The sequence below is a fragment of the Notothenia coriiceps genome, unplaced genomic scaffold, assembly GCF_000735185.1.
Source record: "Notothenia coriiceps isolate Sejong01 unplaced genomic scaffold, NC01 NC01_scaffold00001919, whole genome shotgun sequence".
Taxonomy (NCBI): domain Eukaryota; kingdom Metazoa; phylum Chordata; class Actinopteri; order Perciformes; family Nototheniidae; genus Notothenia; species Notothenia coriiceps.
The window spans coordinates 224,181-240,200 of record NW_011334620.1 but is presented as its reverse complement, the minus strand read 5'-3'; the positions used below and the strand labels follow the sequence as shown (position 1 = coordinate 240,200).

At 41.1% G+C, this 16,020-nt stretch overlaps 1 protein-coding gene across 1 annotated transcript in view; it reads left to right on the top strand.

Moving 5' to 3' along the window:
- The window catches only part of LOC104964489 (disintegrin and metalloproteinase domain-containing protein 12-like), an 81,208-nt gene extending 68,023 nt beyond the window's left edge, over positions 1-13,185 (top strand). The window contains exons 19-25 of the mRNA XM_010793291.1: positions 449-647; positions 4,037-4,114; positions 6,619-6,727; positions 7,043-7,181; positions 8,281-8,389; positions 12,809-13,060; positions 13,159-13,185. Of these exons, the coding sequence (XP_010791593.1) occupies positions 449-647; positions 4,037-4,114; positions 6,619-6,727; positions 7,043-7,181; positions 8,281-8,389; positions 12,809-13,060; positions 13,159-13,185 (913 nt within the window). The remainder of the gene's footprint in view (positions 1-448; positions 648-4,036; positions 4,115-6,618; positions 6,728-7,042; positions 7,182-8,280; positions 8,390-12,808; positions 13,061-13,158) is intronic.
- Positions 13,186-16,020: the final 2,835 nt, after the last annotated feature.

The following is a 16,020-nucleotide window of genomic DNA, read 5'->3' as shown; positions in this document are numbered from 1 at the left end:
AGCACTGCGGCTCTCTTCAGCTGTCTTTCATCTGTCTCTGCATTTACTTCTCCTTGTGTTTGATTGACAGGCCTTAATGCTTTATTGATTAAGCAGTAGGGCTGCTCGATTATGGCAAAAATCATAATCTCGATTACTTTGGTCAATAATTGATTTCATGATTATTAAAAACGATTATCCATTTACTTTGAAAACATACATTTATTGGAAAAAAAATGTGAACAGTATGTTTTTAACAGTGGATTGCCCTGAACTTTAAGTATAATTCAACTGAAAAACCAATGAAAAAAATAATCGTTTTATTTCGATTGTGTTGTTTTCATAATCGTTGCAAGCCAAAATCGTAATTGCGATTAAAATATGATTAATTGAGCAGCCCTATTAAGCAGTTTAACTATGTGTCTTTAATGTTTTTGCCAACGCATGTGTTTCTGTGTGTTGTATTCAGGGATGCAAAGTGTGGAAAGATTCAGTGCCAGGGAGGAGCCAACCGGCCAGTGATCGGAACAAATGCTGTTTCTATTGAAACAAATATCCCGCTGCAAGAAGGAGGCCGAATTCTGTGTCGAGGAACGCATGTGTATCTGGGCGATGACATGCCTGACCCTGGGCTGGTGCTGGCTGGCACGAAGTGTGGAGACGGCATGGTGAGTGATCACTCCATTAGTTAAGAGTTTTTCCTTAACAACCCTCCAGTTAGTGCTTTTGTATTGTAAGTAAGGGTGTTGTTGAACATGAGTTCTGGTCTTAATATGCTCAATATGGGCCTAATAAGGCAGTAGTACCTAGTGCTGCGTACCGGTACGCCGAACCGGTACTGGACTTGTAAAAAGTTTCGGTTCAAGTCCGGTTAAAACCGGAACGTCAGGAACCGGTACTTACGTATATTCTCCTTTGTGTTCTAAACCATCTAAAACCTTCCATAGATCGAGACATTTGCACTGAGAAAAGACGAAAAACATTGTTTTGGCTTCTGATATGGCGGCCATTACTGAGCTCACGAAGTCTCGCAAAATATCGCAACTGCTCGCGAGATCTGTGTGACGTCAAGGGAAGCTGGCTTAGACATAGTGGACACTGACAGCGTGGGATGCTGGTTGCCATATTTGGTAGTGTAGCTAAACTAACTCCTTTGTATGTATGGTGATATAGTGTCTGCCGAAAGAGCAACACTTCACCCAGACAATGTCAATATGCTGTTGTTCTTGAACAAGAACACATTGACTTGTACTCTTGCATATTGAGTCTTGTATGTACATCACTATATGTAGTTGTGTTGTGTAGTTAGTAACACATGTAGAGTTCTAGAAAAGACATGGTGTNNACTCTAATATGCATGTTAAATGTTAATTAACAACTACCGTAATTTTCGGACTATAAGCCGCACTGGACTATAAGCCGCACTGGACTATAAGCCGCAGGTGTTTTAATGTTTCATTACCATATGTAAGGGTTCGTGCACAGAGGGGATTGTCGGGAAAGAGATGGCTGTTTGAGGAAGCTCCCATTTATTAACATTTCAACAAACAAGTTGCATATTTGCATAACGTATTCAAGTGTTACCATTTAGTGCAATAGTAGCTACAGAACATGTACTGTGCTGTGTAAACTGTACTGTATCACATAGCGTTTCAGACACACAAACTTTTCAACTTTCAAACTTAAACGGTGCGCTCCCAGCAGCACGTTTAACACCTTTGCACAAACTGTCTCGCTCTCGTAATGTCTGTCTGTCTTGCTCTCGTTCTGTCTCTCGTACCACTCTCGGTTCCACTTTTACTTTTGCGCGCTAACTGTCTCACTCTTTTCCGGCCTCCAGCTTTTACTGCTAGAGCCCGCCGCTTAAAGGGGGGGCCGGGCGCGGACCGGCCATAGAGCCCATAGAGTTAAAGGTGGTGGACTGTAACCTGTAAAATCCATAGATTTAGGAGGTCCCCTAGTGGCCGTTAGCTGTAAAAATCCATAGATTAGCCGCACCGTTATATAAGCCGCAGGGTTGTAAAATGGGAAAAAAGGCGCGGCTTATAGTCCGAAAATTACGGTAGTTGATGGTGAATATGTGTATCTAAAGTGTTACCGTCATTTTCTATTCCTGTGTCTCAACTATGCACAAGTCTTTATAAAACTAAATGAAATCATAGGTAGTATATACAACAGTAATGTGCTGTATAAGCTGCTTCTAAAGGTCATGCTTGCTATTCTCTATTTATTCACTTCTGTAATTTACAAATTCTTTCTATAGCTTTAGAACGAGCTGTTCCCTTGTTGTTTATTGCCCTGTAATACAGCATGGAGCTATATTATGTGTCCTCTAAAGACCCCAAAAAGACTGACAACTGTGTGAGCCTAGTGTAGTACTACTCTAGTATTCCTTTGGGTGCTGAGGACTGCAGTTAGGAGGCGAGGCAGAGTCAGAGGGGCTAATAAAGTTAACTCCTGAGGTAATCCACTGATCCGTATATATATAGACATCATGCTGAGGGCTGGACAAGACCGTCATGGCAACCAGTTATTTTATTAGGTGTGCCTCCCGACTTTGTGCTGCCCTCAAAATCTCTCTTACCACTGCGCTGAAATCAGGGCTTTCTTTCACCACGAAGGAGGCAGAAAAGGAGTTTGGCCTGGAGCACTTGCCTCCTTTATATAATATGCAGCTCATACGGACATTGTCACCACATTTCTCTGCCGCTTTATCAATAAGTAAATGGATGAACATTACATTTTAAAGCACCTAATTTTCCCCTTTAAACTGTGGGGTTTTCTCTGGAAGTGTTTCCTTGTACAATGTGAGGGTCTAAGGACAGAGGGTGTCGTATTGTCATACTGATATTCTGTACAAACTGAAGTCCACTGAGACAAATGTAACATTTGTGATATTGGGCTATATAAATAAACATTGATTGATTGACCTCTATCGTAAAAGTACATTTTGGTGTCCAGAGATTCAATAATAGAAAAGTGCTATTTCTTACAGTTATTTGCATTGTTTACTCGCATCTTTACTTGTCCCTATGGTACTAGTTAAAATGTTCTTCAGCTACATACACATCAAGGCAGTTAACTTACAGAATTATAACTCTGTGTCTGAGGAATCTTCCCCGCCCCAGCCCCTCTGGTACTCCCTGATGGGATTTGTTCCTATCCAGTTGTGCAAGACATTGTGTTTTCTCACTATTTCCTGAAACACAGAAAATATGATGCAAGTTTTGACACTTGTCCCAGGCCCATCCAGTCGACACATGCTCCTTTAGAGATACCCATGGTTTCTCCTTTATAGTTCTCACAGCTGGATGATTGCATTTGCAACACCCCTCGCAGCTCTGGAGTTCGCTCACGAACATCCAGCACTCTGCCTACGTTGTTTAAACATGGCAGCGGGGTTATGCTAGAAAAATAACCAATTTACAGACTGAAACAAAAATGTGTTGTCTCAGAGTCCTACAAGTCCTCGCTCGTTTCAGTCATCTCAAGGGGCTTGCCCTTGGAGCTGAAAGACCTTTGGGCTTTCTGTGCAAAATGGCAGTCTGCCATGTTAGCTTGGGTCTGTTGTCTCTGCAACATGTGACTGAGCTCCACACATTAGCATGAAATGCTGCTGGCCTGGGTCTTTGTCATCACGGGCATTTGTTCTTTTCAAAAAGGTTTTCTATTTTCCATGACAATAGGGCCATTAGGTTCACAGCACATGGCCCACACCACAGCGGCAATTAGAAGAGATGGAATAGCTTGATTATGGAAGTCTTGTTTGTTTTCGGGGAAATCACAGCATATTGTGTTTATAGATTCTTCACCTCTTGATCTGCATTAAAGGTTGTGAAACATGCGGCAATTTCAATTTGTTATATTGTTTATAGTTTTTAAAGTCTTTTTCCATCTCAATCAGCAACTGTACTCTCCTATTTGGTAGAGAACATGGAGCAGGTATAAATCATGTGCACATACACGACAGATGTGATCCAACTGTAAAAACATCTTCTTCTGTATTAAACCTTATTATCTCTCTCACTAAACGCCTGATGATTTCTCCCCTTTACAGGTGTGCCTGAATCGCCAGTGTCAGAATGTCAGTGTCTTCGGTGTGCACGAGTGCTCTGGGAAGTGCAATGGACGTGGGGTGAGTGCAAATGATCTGCTATTCAATATTTAGTGTTAAATTATACACTGTAGCATGTTGAACAGCTCTGGGAGGACTCTGTGTGTATTCATTTAGTCACTTCCACCAATTGACTTAAGAGTGTCTTGCCGCCCTCTGACTGCATACAGAGCAACAGTGTATTTACACTGCAGCCTGTGAGTTATGGCAGATGCTCCCATTCGGTGCGATCAATCTTCATTGTCCCACTGAGGTTAAATCAATCCGGTTTAACAGCATCATTTATGGTCTACCAGGGCTCGACATTATAAATGGCCCGCTGGCCCGGAAGCACTATTTAGACACCCCGGGCCAGCATAACGTACTTTCCACTTGCCCACTCGGGCCACTAAAAATATTGTTTACAAAAAAAAATGTTTCATGTGGTATTGGTATTTTGACTAGCAATTTTGCTAAATTGTTTCGTTTATTAACGCTACAACATAGCGTTTCGTGAGTCGCTTCTCGCTTGTCGTTGTTGGGTGAAAAGCAAACAGCTGTTTGCTGCGCAGCGCGAGCAGTCTCCTGTGAGCGGGAGCGCGCTCCTTCACTACAGACTATCGCGCCACCTAACCATTCGCCTAAATGTTTTTAATACCAGCGGTAACCGGCCAAGCGCCGGGCAAAAAACTATCTTCAAATAAAAGAAAGTCAGTTAAAGGAGAGTGACAGGGAGTATGAGAAGAAGAGGGAGAGAAAGTTTCAGCCATCTTGATCGATGGAGTTGGCGTCCTAAAACCCTTTTATAATCTATCGATTAGATTTACGATTTGAAAATTATAAAAGTACGGTAGACAAGTGGAGATTATCCGACTGAACAAAACGTGCATCTATCAAACAGGTTTGTTTTCCACAGACCTTATTTCCAGCTATTTTCCAAAACCCTGTGGAGAAATCCCATTGCTTTTTTGACGAGGGAACCAGCGGCTTACTTCCCGGAGGGCCAGTGGCATCTTACCCTTAATATCTACCCCTGTCTACTTAAGATGTTGTCCATGATCTGCCCCCTGTACAGTGAGAGGAAAACAGTGCAGCATTGCAGTAAGAGAACACACTGCTACTGTAGTTGTGTTGCAGTGTAAAGAAGATGCTCACCTTTCTCTCTTAGTTTTTCATATCAATAATTCAACAGGGGGTGACTTTATGTTTAGTTTACAGATTCCCAGTTCCCAATCCACCAGGGACTAGTTTAGCTCACACTTATCTCTGATCGTATACGGCAAAGAGATTATATACACTTGTGTATTCCACAACTTTTTCTTGTTTCTTACTTTAATGAACAAACACCTCTGTACCAATTTAGTCCGTCAATATAAAAATAAACTTGTTATTCTCAACAACACAGCTGCCAGTTGACGTTCTCACTGCAATAACAAATAATCACATTGAAAATACTTTGCAAGAGAATAAAGTATGGAGAAATGTTTCCCATTAGGAGTGTAGAATTGAGCTGCATGTTCCCCCCTGCAGACATATCTGCCAAATCAATTTGTCTCCCATTTTCTCCAAACACCTCCCACAGTACGAGACCTGACTGGAAACGCAGTGATTATCTGATTTTAGTTTAAAGAATAGCGTTAGCTTGCAAAACAACTCACTTTACCTCGCCCTGCATGTATTGACTTTTCCAGGTACATTGGTGTTTATATGTATGTGTTGCTTTTCTATACCTTATATACCCATACAGACATCTTCAACGCAAATGAGTATACACTTGTGAAGTGCAATCTTTCCTGATATGAGAAACCGAGGCTCAGGAAGTGAAGAGCCAGTGTGTGTTAATATGCATCTTAAGCTCAACAGGATTTTAAAGAAATATGTGCCCACTCTCATTTTACAGTTAGTGTCCTGAGTCTTAATTCAATAGAGACAGATCATTTCCTTGTAGCAACATAAAGAGATTTGCTTTGCTGTCGTCACATTTCTCTTAATACACAAATGAAAACATCTCTTTACGCCCCCCCCCAAGTGCCTCTTAGCCCCGGTGTGAAGAAGTGTCCGTCGCCTGGAGGCAGGGAAGGCACTTGACTGCACGCCTGTGTTTAATGTAAATCCCACATCTGCACAACTCCCTCTCTCCTCCCTCCCTTCATCCCTCTCTCTTCCCTCCACACTGACAGCTGGACTGCGTTACCTCGCCAGGGAATCCTCCTGAATCAAACTTGTGCTCAGGAATCCTGAGGCTTTACGGGATGGACTCTCCCATGCACATGTTTGATCTATTATGACTCTCAGTACACACACACGCGGAGACAGTGTCCTCTCTTATTAAAAATCACTTTGGCTAACCGAATGCGAGAGCTTTATGTATGTATGAAAAATAAACCAAATCAGGTTTCATGTTGTTATTTCTGGATGCTCCCATACATCATTTAAATCTGGAGTTTAGCTGGTAGGAATAGAAATGCCTCTAAGTACTATTTTGTGCAGGAGAAAGGGAGTATCAATATTTCATGTTATATATGGTGCAACTCCCGTGTTTGCAGGTGTGCAACAACAAGATGAACTGTCACTGTGAAGCACACTGGGCGCCTCCGTTCTGCGACAACGGCGGCTTCGGTGGGAGCATCGACAGCGGCCCGATGAGAGTGGCAGGTAGCGTGCACGACTTCATTTCCATCCTCTCTCATGTAGACATCTCTTTCTTGTAGAGTCACTTCTAGATGGATAAGTAGTGTAACTTTTCAAGAACATCCTCCATGCAGAAATACGTTACATTGAGTTCAGTCTGTAGCTTTAAATGAGAAGTTAATTGAGTTTGAGTTGAGTGAATTACTGAGAAATGTGATTTACACACTGTGCTGCTGACCGTGTCCTCACTGTAACAGTCTCTGCCTCATGTCCTGTCATTCTGTGCTGTAGATGTGCGTGTGTGTGTATTAATGTGCGTGTTGTCGTATATGGCGTCAGCTGACAGTGTGGTCATTACTGTGGCAATCCTGGTGACCCTGATCAGCCTGCTGGTCACCACCCTCATCATCTTCATGAAGAGGAAGGCTCTGCTGCGGCTCCTCTTCAACAATAAGAAGAGCACCTTGGAGAAACTCAGGTGACACAACTCTTCACAAAACATGACATAAGAAATTGTGGCTCTATCAGAAGTTTAGTTCTTATTCCTGCTATCTTGTTTTAACGAGACGTTTCTACCAAGTCGTAATGCAATAAGTCATTGATTTAAATGTTTTCATCACGTTTGATTGTCACTGGCAACAAAAACAAGTAACCGTCACTCATCACAATCAAATATGGCTAAACCTGAAGCTCACAGTTTCTTGTTTATTTAAGTGATATGTTAAACACAGGGGGAGAAATAGCCTATATTTTTTAGATTCACCTGAGAACATTCGTATCACAAAAGTAAAAATTGAGAGACTCGTTCAGACCATCTTGTAAAAAGCATACAATACATTAAAATACTTTATATTGTAATGAATTGCTGCTCAGTATAATAAAAGTGACCGGCTCTTCAACTAACAGCCGGGATCTCTGCATATTATACATTATGATACACACACCTTAACATTATGTTAAATGTATACATGAACCAGTAGTTCAAGTACTACAAGTCATCAACAATTCAAAAGTAAAGTAAAAACAATTATATTTGCAGATTACTCCAGCTAACAGGTATTGGATATTCCCAGTATTGCTTATATATGTATTCGCTTTTTTCTTGCCCTAATTCTTTTTTTTTTATTACGGTAGTTTTTTTTCAGTTTTCATTGGTTTTCTTTGTTTCTTTGTACTCCTTAATTTCTATACGTTTTTGATGAAATAAATGCCATTATTATTATATTGATGCTAATGATGATGCACGGGAGGGCTACTCCCCATAAGCTATGCTTCAGCCCTCCCGCTTCTACTAATTTTGTTCATTTGTGTGTATGAATTATACGTTTTTGTTTTTGTATGATTTTAGTAGAATAAATAATAAAAAAAATAATAAAAAAAAAAGTTGTGTACAAATTAAAAAAATAAACAAATACATCATTTTTAGATAGACAATAATAGTAAGACTCAATAAAATAGGCATATGATAATTAAGTATTTCCAAAATTGGAATACTTTAAGTGCATATCTATTTGGTTAAAAACAAAAAGCTACAGATTGGACCTACGTTACCCTACGTTCTTGTTTTGTGTGTATAGATCTTTGGAGGCCAGCAGGCCCACCAGCCCCTTGAGGACTCAGTCCATGTACAGACCCACCCCAAAACGCAAGCCTCCACCCAAACCCTGTGCAGCCAACATTTATAAGGTGAGTCACTCCCTGCAATACATCTGTCACGGCATTAATAATGTGTATAATGTATTTTCATATACACCCATGTGTGTGTCTGTCATGGTCCATTCTATTGGAATGATTTCTTAATCACACTATAAGATCACTTCACTATCATCCACGCCTCGGTTTAAAGTCTCCAGGCTTGTTGACAAAAATAAATCCTGGATAATTGAAGCAAGCTCACTTTATTATCTCCCTCTCTACCTCTCTGAGAAATATTAATTGCGCTGCTTTTGTTGAGGGGATGCAAAGGAAATGTAATTGAGAGATTGCACTATTTAAGTGAGACTCAGGAGGTTGTTATTTGAGCCCTTTGAATATTTGTTTGTGATAAAAAAAAACAGATTCTTTATGATTAGGGGGGAGCAGAGTTGATTGATTTAGGCGGAGGAGGAAAGCAGGCTTTGATTTGTTTGTTGGAAACGATCGACACAGCCGGAGATTACCTATTATTAATATGTGTGTGTGTGTGACACAAACAAAAGCATTTATATTCATGAGAGTTTGTTTGTGTTTGCAGTGTGCCGTATCTGTAGCAACAGTGTAAAAAGGTGTAATTATATCCTAATTGAATGCAGAGCGTCGTCCAGTTCACGTTGTGTATTATTCTGTCAACCAGAATGACTTTTTGAAACAGCCTGTCCATCCTTATTATGGTGCCGCTCCAGCCATTCTCTTTTCTACATCTGCATTGTGTGTGTGCATGTGCAAGTGTGTGATTGTTGTCTAGCTGCCAAATCCTTTCTGGCCATTTTAGGCGTTATTGGTTTTGTTCTGAGCGGGGGGCTAACAGCTGGTCAGGACATGTGGTCAGACTCTGGCTTCAACTATTACAGAGCGTCATCTCTAATAACGCTGTTCCCCAGTTTTATGGCTGATTCTGACATCAGCTCTTTCACACTAACGAGAGTTTTATGTCCGAAGCAGAGTTTTACTTTTAATGCCTGAACTAAACTTTAATAATTCAGTTTAAAGCTTTTGAGTTATCTTATCAGCAAGCAAGGCAAGCACATTTATTGTTAATGAACATTAAAAGGTGTTGTTTTTTGTTTATTCCATCTTATAATCAAAATGAAGTCTATAAGAGGCCAATTTGACTTCTTTAAATTTAGAGATATTTGATCATTTTGAAACCTTTTCCATAACCTACCACGATAGGACACGTTTAGGTTCTTTTTAAGAGACCTGATCTGAAAAGGGTCCCAAAAACAGTAACAAACAATCTGACTAGACCAGAGGCCTGTACCACGAAGCCGGTTCAACCTAACCTGGATAGGTTTGAGTTAGCCGGTTGGCCTAATCCAAAACATATGCGCTCTCGCTAAACGGTCCTACGACGCTGGTTGTCAAGTGGATCACTCAAGCCAGCTTCACCCTATCTAGTTAGGTGCGCGTTCACATGAAAGGGGTGGTATTTGGAGCATTCGACCAATCACAAACATGGACAAGCGTACTGACAGCGCAGCGCCTCATACTTCCTGAATGAAAAGTTAACTATAATATTAGACAAATATGAAGACGTTAAACTTTAAACATCCACGACTTAAACACTTTATCCAGGATAAAAGCCACATAGCTGCACCTGCAAGGTGAATACAGCTGGTAAAAGATAAAGTGTTTGAATGTGTACATTAACAGGTTTATGATATCACTGCCCCGTCTAAGACACGATCTGACTTTAATTACATTTGACTCGAGTGTTTCGTCAACTTAATGTGTTGCTTAAATTAATACTTCTGCATACAGTATGTGACACTGTAAGTGTTGCACGGCCAGATACGGCTCGGCTGACTCAGATAAGGAAATATATGATACATTATGATGCATGTGATATGAATGATAATGGGACACATCGACGTCTGCACTCACAGTGCCGCGGACTGTAGGCTACGTAATGTTACTTTGATCTGGTTACTTATGTTGTGGCAGATATTTAATTAAGCTTTCTTAACATAATAGTATAATAATAGTTATAATAGTCAGATTGCTCTGAAGATGGGAGGTGATATTCTATTCATTTTCACGTTCACACAGTCTGTGATTTTGGCCGGCCGTCTTTCCTGCAACAGCAGTTTAAACTGTATTTCCTCCGCACACTGAGCTCTGATTGGTCAGCAGGCGTGGNACGCTATTCCCGACTAACAAATAATCTCTCTCAACCAAAAACGATAAGAAGCAGACAGAGGGAGAATTGATTGGATAGGCATTACTGAGCTACATTTCCGATGCCAGAACTCCCGTTCCATCCACGCACACTCACTCATCGCACCCACCCGCTCTCTCCGCCGCAAACATAGATTTTTTGCAATTCGTGTACCACATATCACCATAACATCAGAGAGCCGTTCAACTCTTTGTAAAAGAATCAATGGAAAGGAAGATGCCGCAGCATGATAGTCTCTCTGCACGTTCTGAGCTGGGCTAATGCTGTAATGCTAATATGCTAATGCGAGGATTACATAAACATGGTGGCTTCACAACACTTTTTTTGAGTTTTACGGGGCGTGGTTTGCAATCCGCCCAGCCAATCAGAAATGATAGGCTATTTTCCACCGGAATCCAGAAGTTATCTTGCTAAATGAAAATCCTGCTTCGTAGTATCACCCCTTGGTTAGCCCGGCACAGCATAAAGTTACCATGGAGATCTAGCCCGCTAAAAAGAGAACTAGGCGCGTCGTAGGACCGTAACCAGAGTTTTCCCCTGAAGTTTAGTCCGCGCTTAAGCGAAAATCCTGCTTCGTATGTACAGCCCTTTGAGGGTAACTAAGACGCAGATCCAAAACAGACGCAACAAAAATGTGACTTGCGCAAAACTCTGCAAGCTTTACGCAAGGTCCTTAAAAATGGTGGCTTGGTGTTTGTTTTTGTCGCGACCCTAAAGTCTAAGACCGAAAGAAATGTAAGTTATTTTACATCTTCTAAGTGAGAAAATCTGAATTCCTTACCTTTTTTACAAGCCTGGAAGTACAAGTAGTTTACTTTCAGAAAAGTTGCTTGACAAAACAAACCAGTGCTGCACAAGATAATATATGTTACGAGGGTACAACATTTTCTGGAGAAAGTGTTACAAACTCGCTACTGTCATTACATAATAAAAGGTCCTTTTTAAATGCATTGACAAAGGCAACAACTTTCGTGTTGAAATATTAAATAAAATGATTTCTTCCATATATGAAGCTTTGGTTTTCAGGTTGCTCATATTGTGCATTTGGGCTATCTAGTCAATAAATAACAATGGAGACTAAATAAAGCAGAGAACATTGTATTAACACTAATCACGCCAACCATAGAAACACGTTTGATATAAACTATGACCTGAACACACAACTTCCAGACAGCAAGTTTATTTCATATAGACAAGACAAAGCACACATAAGAGCAATATCAAAAATGAAATACATAAAGAGCATTACAATGAAATACTTATATTAGCAAATCAGATTTTATAAACAACTCATTAATAAAAGCAACGCGGATATAAATATAATAAGGGCATTTTAAAAACACTCATTTTCCAAAAGCAAGCAAAGATATACATGAATTAAAAAAGTTTAAGAGATGCAGTGTGAGATACACACATCTGAAAATGATTTTAGGTACTCGAACCTCACATCAACCAGCCGCGTTCACATCGGAGTACTTTTCCCCCACTTTAGTTCCGATATAGTGTTCCGAAATATCGCGTTCACACAAAAAAGAACGCGGAACCTAAATTAGTTAATGAGAACCTTTTTACCCCTTTTCCGTCCCAGGACTCTCATGCGGTCTCTCTGTGAGAAAAAGAGGCTATATTTCTGATTGGCTGGGCGACTTGCAAACCACGCCCCGTAAAACTCAAAAAAAAGTGTTGTGAAGCCACCATTTATTATCCTCGCATTAGCATTATTAGCATTAGCCCAGCGCAGAACGCAGAGAGACTAAATTTATGGCAACACAAAAATAAACATGGAGCGGTAGAGATGAGGAGGTGTCGCGTTCTGGCGATTTATACTCTGAAAGCTGAAAGTCCCTAACTCGCGGGGACTTCCGGCCGGGGATTTTTGGGCGGCAGTATACGCCGTGAAGTTGTTTGCGGCCTGCCAGTAAACCCAAAGCAGAAGAAGAAGTGACGTCAGCGGCTTCATTTGCCTAATCCACCCCCAGGAACTAATTCCGGTGTGAACGCGATCTGTACTTAGTTCATCAGAACTAAAGAGTTCTGATGAACTAAGTTCTCATGAACCTTTGTGGGAAAAGTACTGCGGTGTGAAAGCGCCTATTACTAACTTTCTAGCAAAAATAGTTTTGTATCACCTCCCTTACTTCCTACTTTCTTGTTTAACTTGTCCTTTAGTTATTTCAAGTGTTTCATGCTAAACGAACCCCCCCTATCTTCCTCTCTCCTCTTTCCAGCCGTCTCTCCTGAGTGCGGAGCCTCTCCTCCCCCCCCACAGCTTCCACTCCCACAGCCTGCGCAGACTGCCCCTCTACCAGCCGCTGCACATCAGCCAGCCCATGCCGGTGTCCCTGAGCGTGGGCCATCCCATCCTGCCTCCTCTGCCGGCCTACCACAGGGTCCTGCCCGCCCACACGGCCCTCTCTCCCCCCCGAGTGACACCTTTCCTCAGCCTGCCACGCCAGCAGCCGTCCTGCAGAGCAGACCAGGTTTGTTTCACTCAAGTATTCATATATTCCAAGTCTGTTTAGCTTTAACTTCATCAGAAACTGTCTTGTAATATTTTAAAATGGTCGTTTCTGTGTAGACCTCCGCTTTACTGGACCATACATAACCCATCAATTCAAGTACCATTTACGAACCAAAACACAACTTTCTACATTAATTTCCTGTCAATTCTAGGCTACCTTTTAATATAATTTAATTTCAATGAAGTGTAAAAATGAATCTACTAGGACTTCAAAATGTCTTGACAAAGGTCACAGTGACCATTTAGTCCTCTTCTTTCCAAATGTCAAAGTAACTTCTCATTGGAAATATGAATCCTTGGTGGTGCGTTTGAGGACAGCCATCCAAGATATGAGTCAGCTACAAAACAAGCATTGCACTCATAAGTTATATTCATAATAAAACATCTCACTGCTCTGGGTCTTGCAGTCATTTCATGTGATTTCATGGAACTGTAGATGTTCACATTTAATTTTTTAGGTCAACCACTCTATCATCCACTGCAGGGAGATCATTTTGTCAACAACCCTTTTCAAGGTCAAGGAAACAGTGAGATATATGTTGGCAAATCAACAACAACAACAAAGAAATACGGTTGGTCACAGCTACTTCGGACACACAGATGAAGACTTTTTAAATCAGTCCCTTTCCACAATGCATTACCTCATGAAAGTTATGTAACTTTGACTCTAAATAGGAAACTGTGATGAATGATCTTTGTAAAGCAAAGCAATGAGATTTTCATAGTCAAATGAACTGCAACAAATGGAGTGGAATGGAATATAAGAAACCAATCTTAAAGCTGAGATACTCTAGATTCTAAAATGATCTGCAGTGATTAAAAGAATATGCTAATTATAGTCAGTGTTGTAAAACTGAGATAGCCACCTGTATGGTCTTGTGTAAATGTTGTAACAAAGCATTGCATGTTAGTATTACTGCATTCCTGCACTGCGGTCCGCTTGCTTGCCCACATTATCGACTGCAACATTCAATCCGTCTCCCCTGCGTGACCCAACTCCTGAGTAAGACGCTGCGTTCTGCTTAGCCAGCGGTATTGGATGCGGTGGAGATAGTAAATCCATCTGTCTGCTGGATTTGGTGGTGCATCCAAATCCTGATGCGTTCCTGTCGCGGCGCAGCGCAGGGAGCTGTGCTGGATGTTTGTTCTCTGTGAGACCCAGCAGGGAGCGCAGGGGAATAGACGGATCCCCGCTGCTTTGAAAAAAGATAAAGACACACGCTTTGTGATGTAACTGTTTCTCCATGTTGGATAAGAAGCGTAACCTAATCCTAGATGTTAAGGCAAACGCATGAAGGAAGGACTTACAGGGAGACGTACAGAGATCCAGTTATCATACCTCCAAGGTTAATCATTCAGGTGAGCAGCAGCAGGGCTGGGAAGTAACTAAGTACTTTACTCTGGAAATGAGTACAAGATAATGTACTCAACTGGAGTGTTTCAAATGTCTGTTACTTTATGATATCATTCCCATAGAGGTAAATACTGCAGGCTGCTGTTTCTCCAATACATTTATATCACAACTATAGTTGCTAGTTAACACGAGTATTACATCACACGTATAATAAGCTCATAAAATAGAATACTTTTGTAAAAATTGAACCAGGGTTAACAACATGTTTGGCTTAACAAAGAAAGCAGGGTCTAGTTAGGACCTTTTTATTAGATTTTCAGAAAAGTTGTTGGTGTTCAAACAAAGAATCAATTCCCTCGTTACTTCTTCAGCAAAAACGACTGCCTTAACATTCAGTCCGGGATGATTTTGTGTTGCCATATAAAGCGTTGCAGCACATCACCCCTGATTAATATCAACGTTTGCCAACTAATGATGCACTTTGGCTGAAAGGCTAGCGCTTGCTTTTTAAATAAGCTGCTCACTGACCTGCCAAAACAATGAAACGCCACTACCTGCTTTTATCTCCTATCTCATTACGCTGTAATGAAACAGATGGAGCGAGTAGAAACAGCACTTATAGGTCAGAGACAGAGGATCTGTTGAGGTTTAATAACAGGCCAGCAAGGACGCACAGGACCCTTACAAAAAGTGTATTACAAGCTCATTGGAATACTTGACACAACCTCTGCTGCTGTCTTTGCCAATATGTCTCATTTTAAAAATACTTTTTTGCAGGCTATCTTATGCATGGGTGCCAATTGCACCTCATCAATGTTAAGGTGTTTCCAAGAGAATAACACCTCTCCTACATCTATTACAATGAGGCAGAGCATGAGAAGAAAACATGGGGGAGATGGACCTTTTTCTCAAACAGACCTGCTCGTTATTATCTTGAAAAATACATATCAGATATGTTGGAAGTCAGTAAAATGTTAGGCAAACACGCTCAAACCTTATTCTGATGCACTGCACATTTAGACTGCAGCTTCACACATTTTAAAATGTCATCTTTTCAGGAATTTAGAGAAACAGCCTTGCTTTTGGCCAGACCAACACGCACTTCAGTTCCTCCGGAGGATTGTGAAAGGTGTTTGTAAGCCCAAGGCTTGTAGATCATGCATAAGTAACAGAGGATGGTGCAATCTTTCATTTTGAATTAAGATATATGCACACAACCGAGGCTCCAGTTACACAGTGTGAGATTTTCTTCCAAGAGCAGCGTTAGAATGCACATCGGTGCTGGATTCTTCGTGCATTTCAGCGGGTGCATCTGTCTATTAACATCCTTGTTTTCATCTTCAGCCTTTGAAGAACAGCCTGCTTCGTAACTGGAGGAGTCATTATTCACTAAACTGTCCAGAAGTGACACATGTAGGATTTGTCAGGGAGTAATGTGCACTAAAGATCACAGTGGGTGGTACGCTGAAGGTGTAAAGTCTGCGTTAGTTTCACTTTATATTCACACCAATTTTCTCTAAGTGGATCACACAAAGCCCATACTGTGCATGTTTTACTACCCCCCC